At 36.5% G+C, this 17956-nt stretch overlaps 2 protein-coding genes across 10 annotated transcripts in view; one reads left to right on the top strand and one right to left on the bottom strand.

The window, feature by feature from the left end:
- Purg (purine rich element binding protein G) overlaps positions 1 to 16296 on the bottom strand; it is a 38461-nt gene extending 22165 nt beyond the window's left edge. For 5 of the 7 annotated variants that reach the window (XR_011370756.1, XM_070016238.1, XM_070016233.1 and 2 more), the window contains exons 1-2: positions 16214 to 16296; positions 15057 to 15932 (exon numbers count right to left, since the gene is read on the bottom strand). Coding sequence is in view for 6 of the 7 variants with exons in the window: in XM_070016238.1 (XP_069872339.1) it covers positions 15057 to 15926 (870 nt within the window). In the remaining variant the exon portion in view is untranslated. Of the gene's footprint in view, positions 1 to 2693; positions 7045 to 10939; positions 15933 to 16213 lie in introns of those variants that run through there. The other 2 variants (XM_070016234.1, XM_070016232.1) reach the window with 2 other exon arrangements.
- A 593-nt stretch (positions 16297 to 16889) lies between these two features.
- Positions 16890 to 17956, top strand: part of Wrn (WRN RecQ like helicase) — a 133627-nt gene continuing 132560 nt past the window's right edge. For all 3 annotated transcript variants that reach the window (XM_070016230.1, XM_070016229.1, XM_070016227.1), the window contains exon 1: positions 16890 to 17054. The gene's annotated coding sequence lies outside the window, so the exon portion shown is untranslated. The remainder of the gene's footprint in view (positions 17055 to 17956) is intronic.

Below are 17956 nucleotides of genomic sequence, written 5' to 3'. Positions count from 1 at the left end.
AAATGGAAAGACTTGGAAAAAAATCATATTAAGTGAAGTAAGCAAGACCCAAAGAAACATGGGCTCTATGGTTTCCCTCATTTGTAACCATTAGTATATATCTAGGATAGTCTTAGCAGAGGATCACAATAGGTCAAGAGCTATGTACATATGACCATATAAAATGATCAAAATGAACTCCAAGATGTGGATAAAAGAGTTTTTTTCCTTGTTGCTTTTAATGTACTGTGTGAAGTTATTTCTTTCTTTCTTTTTCCCTTTGGTTTATCCCCTGTTGTTACTGTTTTTGTTTTTGGTACTGTGTCCCCTATATATGCTTATCTGACTTGGGGAAGGGAAAGGGAACAACAAAATGGTGAGACAAAGGGCAAAGGTTGAGCCAATGCAACAGCAATACTCACAAAACACTAAGTTGGAAATGAATTTTACAACTTGGGCGGGGGAGTTGGAAGGGAGGGAAGGTGGGAGAAAATCAAGGGAGAGGGGTAACAATGTTCGACAAGAAATATACTCATTATCTTATGTACATAACTAACTCCTCTTTACAACACTTTTACAATGAAATAAAATTATTATTATTAATAGTAGTAGTAGTAGTAGTAGTAGAAGACTAACCAGGTCAGGCTAGAGCCTTCAGTTTTTGTTATGGTATCTTGGGTGCATGAAATCACTGCTCAATTGTCAAGAAAGAATAGTTTGAACTTGAGTAGAATGTGGGATACAAAATAACATTCTTAGTAAGCATTGGCTGCTCAGAAAGTTAGAAAATATGATAGAAGAAAATCTTGGATGAAATACCTGGAATATGCCTGTGTTTAATGGGAAGCCTAAATTTTATACCTTCATTTTGTAATCAAGAAAACCCTAAACAAAACCCAAAACAAAGCAAATGAAAACCAAAACAAACCTCTTTCATCCCACGGTGTCATGAGATGCTGACAGTATTAAATTTTAAAACAATTTCAGCTAGAAAAATAAGGGCAAAGTTTCATTGTTTAAACCCACAGCAAAAAGAGGCTTCTACATCACTCTTGACCAAGATGGCAAAGTTTCATTGTTTAAACCCACAGCAAAAAGAGGCTTCTACATCACTCTTGACCAAGACAAAGATATGAGTTTCTGAATTCCACTCCAGGCCAACCAGATCAGGGAATGAGGACTAGAGCCTACATTTAAAATATGCCATATGCCTTAATGTCTGTACTTAATTTAAAGGGAGAAATATTTCATTTTTTATTAATTTGTAAATTTTTTGATTATGTAGTACTGAGGAATTGAACCTAGGGCCTCATGCATGCTAGGCAAGCCACATTCCCAGTCCAGGGAGAAATATTTTAATGGCAGTTAGTATTCATTAGGAACAATGTAATGCTTAAGTACCTTTGATGGCCTGACTACAAGAATTCTTTAGGAACATGCAGAGATTCTGTTGGTTTTGTTTTGTTTTTGTTTTTGTTTTTTTTTTGTCGGTCGTGGGGCCTGAACTCTGGGCCTGGGAGCTGTCCCTCAGCTCTTCGGCTCAAGGCTAGCACTCTACCACTTGAGCCACAGTGCCACTTCCCATGCAGAGATTCTGTATTTATCAGTTGGAAACAATCTCTTTGAAGCACCTAGGTGAGTCATATGGTAGTATGTTCTGCAAGCAGCAGCTACTTGGTTAAACTTCATATTTTTAGAGCTAAAATGAAAGCTTTTATAGCTTTGTTAAAACAGGGATGACGAACAGCAAATATGTGTCATGAATGATCTCTCCTATAGATGTAGATTTAAATTCTCAACACAATACTTTGGAACAAGCAATCAACTGTAGAGATAAGATGAAATCAGGTTGTTATTATATCAGGAATAAGAAAAGATGGGGCATGGGGCAGGGTCAGGCTGACTTTCTATCTAGCTGTCTGTCTGTCTGACTGTCTATCTGTCTGCCTGCCTGCCTGCCTGTCAGTCTGTCTGTCTATCTATGGTGTATTACATTTGTGTGGATTAGTAAAATTTGCTTATTTGCAAATGTGTAATATGTTTTATAGAGCTTTCTGTAAAGCATTTCAACTACTCAGGTCTTTCCACAGAAAGTACTATTATTTGTTCATTTGAAATTTGGAAAAGCTAAAATCTCACAAAAAAGCAGAAATGAACTGAAGAATTAAAGGAACAGTGGACATTACCATGAAAAACAGAGTTCATATTGGATCAGACTACATCCTGGAATGAGATATTACAGCTGTTTGTGCTTAACAAGACTTGACAATAATATATATATATATATATATATATACATATACATCTATATATATATACACACACATATACACTTTGCAGTAATAATTACTTGGAAACATGTTCTCTGAATCAGAAAATTTAAAGCAAACTATTTGTTTTTCATCTTAATTAGTATTGCAAGGAAAAGATGACGATGATGTATGTGCTTAACCTTTAAGCAGAACTTCTACAAAGAAAAATTAGTTTGATAGTATTCACTAATTTTGTCTTCCACTAATGTCTTTTCAAAATCCTTACAAAGGTACTTTTGAGATGGAAGATAAATACCAATTTCTTTCATGTAACACTTCCTAAAAAAATTAAAAGCAAAACTTTTAAAATATAAAAATTTACAGTTTTCATGAAAACATTTTTAGCTTAATTAGTAAAGCTTATGACAACTTGAAAAGTATTTCTTATGTTGTTGACAAGAGGTGGAAGAAAAGGATAAATTTGAAGTCATATTTCTTTATCCAATCTGGAAAATCAATAGGCTTGAATGTGAAAGTTCCAAATATTATTCCTCACAAATTATGAGTCTCTTAAAGAGTGGAAAATAAACCTTGTGGTAGAAACAATTCTTTAAATTTTTTTAATTGTAAAAATACTGTACAGAGGGGTTAGAAACAATTCTTTTCTGATTATTTTATGCATGTTATGTTGTGGGTCTTATTTCTGCATTAAATTATTGCAGAAAGAGTTGTATTCTTAAAATTTACCTTCGTGTTGAGCTGAAATCTATTATAAATTTACAAAGATTAAAATCTTGAAATTTTTAACCTGAAATCTATATTGTGAATTGGGCATTGTGATGCATTCCTGTAATTTCATTATTTGTGAGTCTGAGGCGGGACAAGTCAAGGCCAGCCTGGGTTACACAGTAAGAATCTGTCTGACAAAACAAACAAAACAACCACGGTGGCTAAAATAAAAAAAAATTTTTTTAAAAGTTACACTACCTATAGTGATTCTTTTGCGCTTACTTGTCGGCAACTAACCTTTCTTTCTATTTTAGGCAAAATGGTTGCATTCATTTTGATCAATATATTAATTATATTACAGAATGTCTACCAGGTAGGAAACATGATATAAACTGTGTCTAAATATTAGTTATATTTAAGACAACATGTTCAGTAAGTTCTCAAGGAAACCATCTTTCTATGGGTCCAGATGTTAACTAAGAAAATATTTTAGTGTAATATATAGTACCTTCATCCTGCACAGAGAAAATATGGAAAGATAGTATAAATATTGAATGCTTTTCAACATTTATCCATTTCAAGAGATAATCAACCTTTTAAGTCTTGGTATTAAGTTCTGTATACTTAAGACTACAAATCAGTTGAACTACATGATATAAGGAACTAAAGTAATTCAAAGGTCTCTTCAAGTCTGAATATTTAATATCTACCAGATTTGTTAATAATCCAAGTGGAGAAGTTGTTTCCTTTCCTTTATTAAGATTCATATGGCGGAACTGCTTACTAGGTTAAAATATATTTCTCATCTTGCTTACTTTGAAAGGTAAGTTTTTCAAGTCATTATAATTAACCATTTTGCCATTTATCTTGAGAGCTTTTGAAAATGGAGAGGAAATTAGAAATGTAATGATAGCTTATAGTTTTTTTAAAAACCAAAACGCTAGACAATTTATAATTTATTTTTTGCTTATGATTTGTAAATAGGGGCTGGGAATGTGCCTTAGTAATAGCCTAATTGCCTAGAATGCATGAAGCTCTGGAATCCATTTCTCAGTACCACATATCAGAAAAAGCTGGAAGTGATGCTGTGACTCAAGTGGTAGAGCACTAACCTTGAGCATGGAGAGGCTCAGGGGCAGAGCTTAGGCCCTGAGTACAAGTATCAGACTGGCAAAAAAAAAAAAAAAAAAAAGATTTGTAAATCAAGGCAGAATTTTTCTACCAAGATATTAAGAGTTATTTGACTAAATTTCCCTCTGTTATCTTTCCTAGCTCAGATAAAATCTTATTAGCATAGAACAGTGGTTCTTAAAGTGTGTTCCCCAGATATGTAACATCTACTCTCCTGGGAATATGCTAGAAATGCAAATCCTGCCAGTCTTACTGAAGAGAAACTCAAGCTAGATCACAGCAATTTGTTGTTTAAGAAACTCAAAGTTTGAGTGACATTCAAAGTTTGAGAACTGTTGTCATAAAATCAGGATAAAGGTATAGAAAAATACCTGGTTGTAAGTGGAGCATTCCTCTTAGTTAAGGGAAAGAGCAAACCTGGTAATTAAATATGAAGAATGATACAATGTAGGAAGCATATGGCCAAAGCTTGTAAGAAAACAAAAGGCAGAAAGAAGTTATGAGAAATTAATGAAACTCAAGAATATTGATAGTTTATTTCCAAACTAACAATGCAGATGATCGTTTTTCGTTCATGAAAGTGAAACTGTAGACCCACAGTGACCAGTAATTTTCTTTTTTCTGTTCATGACAGAACAGGGGTCATCCAGCTTAGTCCTACCATTTGAGCCTTTTGAAAAAGCACTGACACTTACTTGAAACAGTTTATCAGGATTAAAAGTTCAATCCACAATCTATACAATAGATCAAAAAGTTGTGTTTATTAACAGCTAATTTAAACAAATCAAAGCAATTATGTCATCTTGCTGAGACTACTCTTATTCAAGAGGATAGTTTGAGATAAAATAATTCTTGGTAATTGAAGGCAGATTTGAGTGGCGGTGGTGGGAATAGATTGGTGCTTGTCTAGGGATGGGGAAGGGTTGACGTAAGTGAATCAACACAATCTTTGGCTTGGGTATCAATTTGGTTCAAATATATTAGTTTAGAAATACTGAACCAGATTTAAATCTCTAGAAAATTATATAAAATGAGGATAATAGGGTTACTGTGTGGATTAAAAACAATAAATATAAGAAGTTTTCTAATGTCCACTAAGGGGTACATATTTAATAAATAAGTTATTTGTAGCAATAAATAAATTTTTTCCCTCATTACTACCTCTAAAAAATAATCTTGGTGTAACTTTTCTAGAAGTGAAGTTGACTTCTAAAATTATCTGCCAATCTGGGTAGCCAAATATATATTCTGAAGATCCAATGTATATTTAAAAAGTTAGAGCAAGTAAGTTTTCATTTTCAGTCTTTATCATCCCAAGTGGCATCTATGCTCTAGCCATCTAAACTGTTTCACAGAACCATGGCAAGTGTTCACATGAATCAAGCAAAGTAGTTGCCTTTTTTTCACGCTATCTACATCTAGCCCACAGAGCATGCTTTAGATATTCAAAGAGCAGCTCCAGTCTTTGTTTTGTTAACACCTTTGCCCACTTTTAATAGTGTACAGTGTATGGTGGGAGAGGGGGAAAATTATGATTAGATGGAATTTCAGGATCTTTCTTTTATATCTGATTATAGTATTGATAATTTGAAGAATTTTTACTAGGCAGCAAATAGATTTTATGCAGCTGACATTGTAGATTTTCAAATTATTGGTATAAATCTCAGCACTAGGTTGATGAATCTAGAAATACTATTTATCATTCTCTGAAGTAAATTAGCAGATGATAAAGACGGTACAGATTCCTGTACATATTTTCATTCTTAAGTCACTGTCTTACAATTCTGTTGCTGCAATATGTTGGGTAGTTTTTGCATATAGGTGTGTTCTTTTGGTGAAGTTGCTTGGAATGTTTGTTTGACTAGAAGGAAATTTCTACAAAATGGAAGTGCAAAAAACTAACAAAATATTTTCTCACATCTCACTTTGATTCCAAACATTGAAAAAAGAAGCAATCGAGAACTTAAAATGTCTTTGCTAATTTGAGGAGAAAAAATTTTCTATGATAGCCAATTCATTCTATAGAATTTGTCCAAAAACTGTGAATCATACAGAATGCTATAGTAATAGATATTTATTCTTTTTGTTGGTTATGAGGCTTGAACTCAGGGCCTGGGCGCTATCCCTTAGCCTCTTTGTGTTCAAGTCTGGCTCTCTACCACTTGAGCCATGGCATCACTTCTGGTTTTTGAGTAGTTATTTGGAAATGAGAGTCTCATGGGGACTTTCTGCCTGGGGTTGGGGCTCTGAACTGTGATCCTCAAATCTTAGCCTGCTGAGTCGCTAGGATCACGGTCATAAGCCACCAGCACATGGAAGCAATGGAATTTTATGTATACTGATATTTTTTAAATTGTCAAAATACTATGTGCATATGCATTTGAAAATACACATGGTTAAGATTTTCTTTTTCTTTTTGTGCTGTGCTGGTCCTGGGGCTTGAATTTAGGAATTGGGCACCGTCCCTTAGCTTTTTTTTTTCTTTCTCAAGGCTATGCTTTACCTCTTGAGCCACAGCTTTACTTCTGGCTTTCTGTATTAGAGCTAAGGGGCTCATGGACTTGCCTGCCTGGGCTGGCTTCAAATTGTGATCCTCAGATTTCACAGGCAGGAGCCACTGGTGTCCAGCACATGGGTTACTCTTAAACACTATCTGTGACTGAAAAAATAAACCCGTGGACACCAAGAAGGGTTGTGTCGAAAAAAGGTGTCACTCTTAAAACTCTTTTATTAGCAGAGGTTGTGACACTGTCGTAGAGGACTCTAGGGCACTTAAATAAATGCCCCCACCACAGAAGCTTGTGTGCTGTTTTTCTTCTCCAATCATTGACCATCATATTTCGCCAAGGTTTAAACAACAAACTAACCGTTAGGATGTTTTATAGTTACACACGTTAGTAGTTACAGGTTGTATTCACAGGTCAGTAGCCTTCCTGATGTTCTTTGTTAAAATCTGTAGAATACAATAATCACCATTACAAAGAAAAAGAGATCAAAAGCAGTAGTAGTTGATTACTGCTGCAATGACAGTTGCAGTTACATTATTTAGTGCAATTTGTGGTTATTTGCAGAACAACAGCATTTGACAAAATGTTAGTTTAAAAAGTTTATGCCATGCAGAATATAAGGGATGATTATAGACTGTGTTGAAAAAAGTCATGTTCTTTCCAAAGAATGAAACTTGGTATAGATCATAAAAATATGAACTTTAAAAATTAAAGAACAAGATGATTAAATACATAGTAGATAACATGGTTTTAATATGAGCCAATTATTTTTTTGGGATGTGGGAGGGACTGGTACTATGCATTGAACTCAGGATACTATTTGAGCCACAACTCCAAACAGGTTTTTTGGCTTGTTGGAAATAGTATTTACCTATTATTATTTTTCTTCTTCCACTGATGCAATTTTAAAAGCTTAATAAGAATAGAGCTACTTAGTTTCTAGCCTAGCATTGCTCCTTTTTCATATGATGAAACTATCCAACAGAAGCTACATACTTCCTCAGAACCCGGCCCTACATCTACATTAGGTCTTCTTGTCCCTTACCTCTACATTTTTCACTCACACACTTTTAGAGGTTAAATAGAATATTCTAAGTTTTGAGTATGATTTATTTTCTCTTCATTTTTGTTAAGACTGATTTGTTATATCAGCTACTACCTTTCTCTTCTGTCCCTTCTTTTCTGTTTATTTCCATGCAACAATGTTATCAATCTATAACAAATAATAAATAAAATCCTGAAGACTATTGTCTTACAAAAACATTTTCTATAAGTAAAATACCAACTGTTTTCCAATAGGAGTTTGTAATATAAGAAATTCTGACTATAATCATATAAAAATCAGATTTATACTTTTAGTGTCATAAAGAGAAAAAAAAACCAAAAAAAGCCTTTCCTTATCTTACACTTTGAACATCTTAAGTCAACAGTATTGAGACCATAAACTGGATTTAAAATTGTCTTACACAATAGCAGCATTGATTCAGTATGCTTTATTTATTTTATTTTTACTGGTGCATTCATTGTCTTCAAAAGAATAAGGGGTTTTTCTCAGGGGATACTCTTTGGAAAGGTTAAATTTGAAAAACATAATTTACTAGAAAGGAACATGGGAAACTTTTGGTTAAGGATGGGAAATTATTAGTGTTTTGCAGCCTAGATTTAAGCAGAATTCTTGATTTTATTTTTGCCTGTATGAGGCCTTTCTTCCTCAGGGCTGCTGTTTTACCATTTAAGTCATGCCTGTAGTCAAGCATTTTGCTGGTTAATTGGAGATGGAGTCTCTCATATTTTTCTGCCAATGCTGGAGTCTACTTTCCACATCTCAGCCTCTCGAGCAGCTAGGAATACAGGTATGAGTCATTGGTGCTTGGCTGTAAAATTCATTTTTGGAATAAAATTCATTTTATTTCCCTTTCAATTCCTCCTTTTAAATAGAATTAAAACCTATATATACATCATTATAAGCTTATACAAGTTTATAGAAATCTTTCCCAATTTTATAGATTAAATAAAGACAATAAAGTATTCATTATTAAAACAGAAGAACCAAAAGTCTTTTATGCTTTAAAAGTATGTTTAAGAGGACTTTTTTTTTTTTTTTTTGGTTGGTCGTGGGGCTTGAACTCTGGGTCTGGGCTGAGAGGATCTTGTTTTCTAACAACAAATCTCTGTTTATAAACTAAAATGGTGCCATAAATCATGGAGATATGTAAAATTTAAATAACTAATTTTTAGGTATTTATATCATAACATTTTCATAAAATTTACAGATATTCTTCCTCAATCCATAAGTTCTTAATTATATTTCTAACTGAATTGGATCTTTTAATCTGGTTGCTTTAATTTATACAATTAAAGGATTCAGCGTGGGATCTTTCATTTTCCACATTTTCCACAACAGAAAGATCTTAAAATGATGAGTGGAAGATTTTGAGAATGGTTACCTCTTTGTACAATTTAAGGATAATAAACACATAACTATAAAAAAGACTTTGATTTTTTTCTGGTGTCGCTGAGTGTGAACTATCAAGATAGTTTTGTTATTTCCAGGAATAGTGTTAATGCTAATTTCATTTAAAAATAATAAATGGATATGATTCAGTTATATTGTAAATTCTTAGCATCCCAATTTTTACTCTTTCCCCAAATCATCACAGTATCTTCTGCTCCCAAGGACTTCTAATAGAGTCTGAATCTTTCAAACAATGCTTTAAACAATTAAGACCAATGCAGTGTTACCTCTTTGCATAGATCTGAACTGGATGAAGTTTAAATAAGCCTTATACCTTTCTTATAATAAAAGCATTATGTTAATAAATGAAAAGATTCCAACCAGATTGTAATGATCATTTACTACAGTTTTAATACTCATTGGCATGGTCTTAGGATTAAAAAATAATAGTAACAGAATTAGTAAAAAATCAAGTTATACTTTGAATATTAGTGGTTTCATTAGAAACAGTTAACACTGAAATAAAAACTTGGTTAAATTCTTTGATATCTTGTGACTCCTGTGCTGTGTTACTTTAGGAAAAAAAAGACTAGTATTTTGTGTGTGTGTGTGTGTGTGTGTGTGTGTGTGTGTGTGTGTGTGTGTGTGTGTGTGTGTGTGTGAATACTGACAGGCAAGATGGCTAGGAATGGAGAAGGGAAGCTAGTAGGATAAACTGTGCATTTTACATATTTAAAACTAATACATATGTCCATAATTTAAGTAAATGCCATTCAGAATTTCTTTGATATTTCCTTGGTGTAATAATATTGCATAAGGTAAATGACATTTTAACCAAGGTATGATATTTAAGAGGAAAAAATTCCTTTAAATACCAGATCTATGTTTTGAGATATGGACAGTGTATATGTTTTGATTTGGGAATTTGAAAATACATATGTACATTGTTTGTATATTCACAGAAACTCTATGACACACAAGAAATTGATAACATTGGTTACTGCTTTTCATTCTCTATTCTGTAGCATTTAAATTTTGTGGTATATATGTATATTTTTCCCTATTTGGAAGTGTTAAAACTCAAATAAAATGAATTTAAATGATTTAATATATCAAATTAACAATGAAGACCAACTCTTTTCCATTATACAAGAAAATATACTAACACATTATTCTAAAGTCTACCTACAGACATTGGTGTGTGTTTTAAGACAAGCATCACTGTGATTTAAAAATTCAATTTTCATCTGATTTAAATTGGGAAACACATTTTCCCCATACTTCACTGTTATAGTATTGTGGAGTGTGGATTGTCAACAGCATGTTAATATCTTTATCCTCTTCCTCTGCTGGGCTAGCCATTAGCTACCATTTCTCCTATGGAAGTCAAAAAATCTTAAAGGAAATTCCAGAAAGATTTTAAGAATCTTATGTGGCAAAGATAATATTATGTCCGAATTATTTTGTAGCAAGAGAGTCAATGTTAGTTTTTTTTTTTAATATCCTGCCAAAAGATGTTTTGGTAAAGATTGCAAACTAAGTGGTGCTTAAGCAGAGCCCTTACATAAAGCTTGGAAGAGGATTTCATAAAGTTTCAATGAAAGCCATTTGGAAACAAACAGGAAAAAAAAAACTCACATGAAAAACCTTATTTTCAGACAATCAATTAAAATTTAAATTAAGCCATATTCATTTAAATAGTAAAATAAACTATAAAACAAAGTTTAAAGAAATGACAATACATACAACAACTTTCAGTGGTAGCTGCTTATTAAAAATGAATATCTGAGGGTGCATTTCAATTTCATCTTCAAATTGTGCAGATAAATATTTATTTTACTGAAAATATCTGCAAAATTACAAGATAAATACATGATTATATTAAGATAGGATGATTATATAATATATTCTTATCTATAGCTATAAAATGAAGTAAATATAGCACACTCTTGATGAAATGTTAGTACACAGTGTTTCTCAGTAAAGTACATACAATCTGTTGGTAAGCAACAATTACTTAAGTTTCAAATGTACACCTTAGGAAATTTTTAGGATGGAAGGATATACTAAATCCCCCACTACCCTTTTTACTTGGTCAGGGTTAGTACTTCTGAAAATTTTGAAACATTATTGTTACTTTGGTAAAGTATTAGGCTCTTTGTATTTTAAGTTGAAATTTTATTTCTTTAGTCTGTGTGATTTTTCAAAATTACCTAACCATACTTTCAAGTCTGGTGCAGTATTATTACTGTTTATTAGTTACTTAAACATTTCAACAATAAAATAGAATCATTAATTCTTTAAAATCTGGACGAATTCTCAAAATTAACTTTCTGAGTATTATGGGGAGTCTCAAGTAGATATAGTCTCAACTGCAATACTAATATGGATCAAACATAGTTTTATATATATTCTATTCCTTAAGAATACAAATATGAAGTCTACTTTAATTTCTTCTGTTAAATACATTGGAGTTTGTTTTAAAAGCATCTTCTACCTTTCTCCATTACACTGATTTAATGGAAACCTGTTACAACAATTCCAACACAAACATATACATGCAAGAGATCACCCTACAGATTCTAACTACACAGTTACTGAAACACATCCCACCTGTCAAGTGGCATAAATGTACATCTTCTATATACAAAAGGTAAAGTGCATTATTAAATTAGTGAACTGACAGATTGTCTGCCTGGACCATACAGCTTTCAAATAGACAAATGTGAAATTCTCCCATTAGAACCAACTATTTCAAGAGGTTCCAACTAGCTTTTCCACCCTGTCATTTATTATTTTTTTTGGCCATGCTCTTTAGTGCAAATATGCTTGTGTTTGACTCACGTTAAGGGACATGGCAGTTTGGGGCTTTACCGAGGATAATTAGAAAATGTGGCAGAACTTTAATACCTTTATAATACATTGCATCTTTTGCATATAAGCAACAGACTAGTGCTGCTTTTAATTGCTAGGAGCACACTGCCAACTACTATGAGAACCCGTTTCCAAATTTCATACAATTAGCTTATATTATTACAGTTTGATCTGTACCACATTACGCTTGTATTATTATGTGCAAACATCATCAATATTTTAGCATTAGTGAACTAGTTATTTTGGTTACTAATATTAGTGCTCAGTTTTTACTTCTAACATCCATTTGCCTTAAGAGTTTAACGTCTGCAAGGCAAGGATCCGTTATTTTAAAGAATACCATGTGCACTTGTAGTTCCACTTATGTTACAAATGACAATAAATAAAATTTATATTGCACAGATAAAAATAGCTTATTTTATAAGATACATGGCAATTCATTTTCTAATACCAGAGGTTTGAACTGGATCATAATTATGGCTAATGAATTCTTGGGAATTTTAAGTATCAAAAAATCATAGAATCAATTCCATTTTTCAATGAATACATTAACTATGAAAAGGTAAAATAAAGAACTGAAAGAAGCTTGAATGATTCTATAGTCTATTCAATTGCCAGTATATAAGCATCTGCAGCTATGAGATGGTAATAACTTGGAAGTATACATACAAGGTAGAAAATTTGGCTTTTTAAGTAATTCTTAAATAATCAGTGCAAAACTAATAATATGTATATACAATGATATTTAAGTCTGACATAGTATTGTGTATATACATCTATATATAGGTGTATATACACACATGCTCAAATCTTATCAGACTAAATAAAAACCAAAAGATAAATCATTTAGTCTTAATGGATATAAATATTTTAAAAAGAAAGATTTTAAGAGAGCATTCACTCATAGCAATAGTGATAGGAACAATGGACGACTGGAATATTCACAGCTCTAGTGTGCCAAAATCTGACAGGTTGATTATTATTAATAGGCACTATGATGGGCAGCAATAACAATCGGTAGTACAGTAATTCAAGTGCACATCACTCCTTCATATACTCAAAACTACTTTTTAGCAAGCCTACATAGTTATGTTATTTTACAGTTAGGACTGTTTAAAAATCCTTGCTACTTTTATAATGTTAACACCCACCATGTGCTATTAACTCAAGTACCAACATCATATTCATTCTATCCTTCATTTGTTCCATAGTGATCCAGATGGTCTACAATTACAATGAAATGAGATTCCTTTGTAATACTGGAGGAAATGTAAAATATAATCTGCAAATCAAGGCCAGTATAAATGTCTGGGTTACTGATCACTTGTTTGTAAGTAAAATTATTAGTCTTAATTCATTCTGTAAGGTTTTCTTTGTGACTTTACTGTATATGGGGATAAATTTCTAGAGGAAAGTTGTTAAAATGATTTTGAATTTGATATAGCATATCAAAGAAGAGCTACAATCTGATCTCAATCCATGAAGCCATCTCTCATCAATAAATTACCTTTGGGGGGCTGAAATCAGTAATCTGTAGATAGAACATAATTATATAGACTTAGAATGTGGGAGCTAAGATAAAAGACAATTAATTTCATTCAGAATAAAATTTAGCCCAATAGTTGAAATTTCAGTCAGTTGATATAAGGTGAGTGGGTTGGTACACACATATACTACATCTACTTGTTTAAAAAATTGCTTAGGTGTTGAAAAATTGATTTTGTTCTTCCTGGAGATTAATTCTCAATACAGGTAACCTTTAGTAAAGTAAACCTCTTTAAGTATCATAATGAGCACCTTGGAAAATGACTGAATTTTCCTTTCAAATGTCTATAGTCTTATCTCTGAATAATATTTTCCCCAGATTGAAAATCTAAATTATTTAGAAAAGTTTTTTCTTCTTTTGGAATTAAGGTATCTGTAAAAGTCAGGCTTATATTGTAAGTTTGACATAGTTTTACAAGCAGAATTGCAAAAGTGCTACTAAAACGTGTAATTACAGGCCTATTTTTATATCCATGAATTGGTGCACCAACCCTTCTGAAACACTGTTAAAGAATTATAATAAATAATACCTTGAATCCATGGTATTTTTAGGGAAAAACCTATCACAAGCTCCAAATTACCACAATATGCTGAAATACCAAGATTTCCATAGGAAAGCCATTGGATGAAGCCTTCCCCTCAAATGTGATGTCACTGTAACTCCTGAAACTTTGTAAAGTCAGTAAAACCATATGGTACAACAGAGGTAACCAGCTTAGGATAACCAATGAAAACTTTCCCATGGCTTTGATACCACAACTATAAACTGTAGGGTTACCACAAAATTTGAAATTATAGAATACTATAGTAATTCTTAAGAAATATTTTGATACTGCATTTTGAACGGTTAGTTATCTAATAATATTTGATCTGTTAGTGGCACTCTTTATAAAAGTTACCAATAGACAATGTATTTCTCCTTGTACTTTTATAAATACATACTTATAATGAGGTTAATTTCCGTTTCTGTGGTAACTGTCCTACAGGTATGCTTAGCAGACTGAATGAAGTAGAAATGGAGTACTTTTCTGGGGAATTTGTTAAAATAGAAATTCACTCTTCCATATTAAGTATGTATGTATCTTTTTTTCAAGATTATTTCATAGTGCAATGTTATGATATTGAAAAGGTCAGAATGTCACATTTTGTGCTGATTTGCATACTTCAATAGTCTGGAGCAGTTGAAGCATCTAAACTATTTAGCTCTGGGAAGGTTGGAATTCCCATGAGAATTATAGTGAGCTATGTGTAACATAATATGGGAATCAGACTTCTTGAATTATAAACTACTAAAAGTATTACTAATAATGTAGGGCCAAAAGAGGAAATTTTCTTCAAATGATAATCGATCAGTACTTTTAGCCAATTTAGGGTTATAAATTTTGCCTGGAGTTCAATTTCACTCTAGTCGAGGCATTCTTGTTCTTCACCACTGGCCCTTCTGCCATCCATTCTCTTTTCTTTATGGCTGTTGCAAATTTTCCTCATCTCTTCTTCATACTTGATAAAATTCTCCCCAAACCTTGTCCAAGCTTTGAATGGAACAGTAATAGTATTACGGTAAGGTGGCCTCACCTCACTTACCTTCAGGAAAATTCCATATTTATTAGAGCCCACATCAAAGTAGAACCTTTTATTGTCCACTCTGAAAGAGGTCCCCTCTGGGAGTTCAACTGGGTCATCATCTCCACCTCTTCTTTCTTCTATATCTCCTTCGCCATAGTCTTCAATCAGCTGAACCAAGGCATCTCGAAACTCAATCATTCCTTGTGCAGGGAGGACTATAGTCTGTTCTTGACCCAAACTGTGGCCAAAATAACCTATCATGCCAGTCCCTCGCATCATGGTTTGTCTAATCCTCAGGAAGCGACCTCGTTGATTCTCTTTCAGGTCTAGGTAATATTTCCTATTGTCCCTCTCTATATAGTCTGTTTTGAGGACACTGTGTGGATGCTCTTCTGACCCCACGGAGACTGGTGGGGAGGGTGCTGAGTGCTTCTGCCTCCTTCTGGAGGGGACTTGCTCTTTGCTGTGGCCATGCTCTGGCCTGTGGCCTTTCAGGCCCAGGTGGGCATAGTGCTCAATGAAGTCCCCTAGACAGTCCTTCAGCTCTGCTGCCACAGACAGGGAGAGGGTCAGTTTACTCTTTCTGATATTGTCCTGCCGGCCTCTTCCTATCCAGACTTCGGCTATCTTTAGGAACCGGCCCCGGGAGCTTTGCTTCACGTCTAGGTAAAACCTCTTTTTCTGGATGTCCACTCGTTTGGAGGCCAGCTCCTGGATCTCGGCTGCGCCCCCAGCCTGATTAGGGGTGGCCGAAGCGGCGTAGTGGGGGTAGTGAGAGTGCTGGGCCTGGGGATAGAGTCTAGTCTTGCTTAGGCCAGGGCCCCCTATATTCTTGCCTCCACGGCCGCGGCCGCCGCCGCCGCCTCCCCTTCGCCTGGCTCTTTCCATCTTCAGCTGCAAGTGACAAACACACACGGGGCGGGGTGGGGGAGGGGGTTGAGAACAATCGTAGACGCTCCTCGGCCTGAGCCTCACCCCGCGGCCCGGAGCCCCGCACTCGAGCCGGGCTCGCTCGGCTCCGGCCTCGGCCCGGGGACGGCAGGTCCCGGGCTCGGCCCCGCGCACTCAGCATCCCTCCGCCGTCCCCCGGCCTCCCGCTCCAGTTCCCACACGGCGCCGCCGGGCCGCCCACCCGGGCTCAGCAGCCCCGGGGTCCCCAGTCAGCGGACACTCACATCATCTCTGCTCTCACAGCCGCCGCCGCCGCCGATGCCCTTCACGACCACCACCGCCGCCGCCAGCTCTCGGCCCCTCAGCAGCCGCCGCCACCGCCGCCGCCCCCCGCCTCCTCCCCCGCCGCCGCCGCGCGCACTGCCCCCCGCCGGAGCAGCGGGGCAGGGGCATCGCCTGCGGCGCCCACCGCCGCCGCCGCCCCTCCTGCGGCCGCTGCCTCGATCCCGGCACCGACACCCGCGGGGAGGGGAGGAGGGAGGCGGGAAGGCTGACGGTGAGGGGCGGGCGGCGGACCCCGCCTCCCCGGCGCAGCCGCCAAAAGGGAGGGGAGGGTGGGAAGGGAGGAATGGAGGGAGGGTGTCTCCGGACTCTCCCTCCCGCCGACTCCTGACAGCAGCCCAGCGGGAGGACCCGTGCGAGGTGACTAGACAGGGTGAAGTTGGGATGGGGACCGGTGCGGCGGGAGCGCTGTGACTTCGCGGGATTTCCGCAGGGATGCAGGACCCTGGCGGCTCGCCGGCACCTGCATGGAGACTACATTTCCCGAAAGTCTCCGCGGCCGCATACGCGCAATACGCCGCGCCCACCCTGCTACTTGAGCCCGGATGGGCGGGCCTAAAGGGCTGGGAGCGGGAACCCGGAGCGGAGGGGGGCGGGGCCGGAAAGGTGAAAGGAAAACTTCCGTTGCGGAAGTGTGTGCCTAGTTATCCCGTACTGTTCTCTTCTGCCAAATAGAGCGCGGGAACAAAGTTGGTTGGTTTTGATGCCTCGCTTGACTCTCTGTGTTGCAGGCCCTGGGGTAGGGTCGTTCCCCAAGTCATTCAGCTGAAGACCCGTTGAAGGGTAAGTAGCTCTTTTCATTTCTGCTAACCTTCTCGTTCACCCTTGACCCCCACCCCAAGCTCGTCCTAGCTTGGGCTTCTCGCCGCCGTGGAGTTGCTGGATCTCAGGGCTCTGGGAGATTGCTTAGAAACAAGGTTCCTTCGTGCCCCTGGTAGAAGACCAAGACAGAGATCCGGACGCAACCCCGCGGCCTGGCCTCTGAACTTCGGTTTGTTAGAAAGCGGGCCTCCGCTTCCTAGTCTTGTGGAGCTCCCCTACCCAGGGTGTGTCCGATGTGACCATTGCAGAAATGAGCCACTCTTAGTGTGTACAACAAAATCCAGTGAAGTAACTCGGTATCTATACTGGATTTATTGGGTATAGATCATTCTATTAATGGTATTTTTTCCTAGTTGAATAGTACTCTGGATAGATACGTGTCTAAATACTACTACTACCTGTGGTGGAGTAATCAAATGGTTAGAATGCTTAGAGTCTGAAGAAAATCAGTAGTTTTTAGGCTTTATATGGTTTACCAGAGGGGGTTAGATTTTGATAATTTGATGTCTTTGAATGGTTGTCTATTGGTTGCTGTTGAGGATAGTACTCAAGACCTCTCTCATGCTAGGCAAGCACCGTGCCTAGCACCCTATATCTCTATGTATTAATTCAACATGGATTTATTAAACCCTGATCCTTAACACTAGAGAAACAAGCAAGTGAACAAAACGAATCTAATTTTAAATTTTAGTTGAAGGTGAAAGGAATCCTTCACATCCAATGCAGGGGACCACGCGGAGGCAATCAGGCACAGAAAAAAAAATTATAAGGTTTATTAGAAAGGCCCATATCTCTCCGTGAGAGCGAGCACATGGCAACCATCCCTATCCAAGTAGTTGGAGGTTCAGAGGTAGATGCGTGGG

Source organism: Dipodomys merriami, unplaced genomic scaffold (assembly GCF_024711535.1).
Source record: "Dipodomys merriami isolate MVZ:Mamm:240054 unplaced genomic scaffold, mDipMer1.0.p SCAF_12, whole genome shotgun sequence".
Classification (NCBI taxonomy): domain Eukaryota; kingdom Metazoa; phylum Chordata; class Mammalia; order Rodentia; family Heteromyidae; genus Dipodomys; species Dipodomys merriami.
Note: the sequence above shows the minus strand (reverse complement) of the source record. Positions and strands in the feature narration are given on the sequence as shown.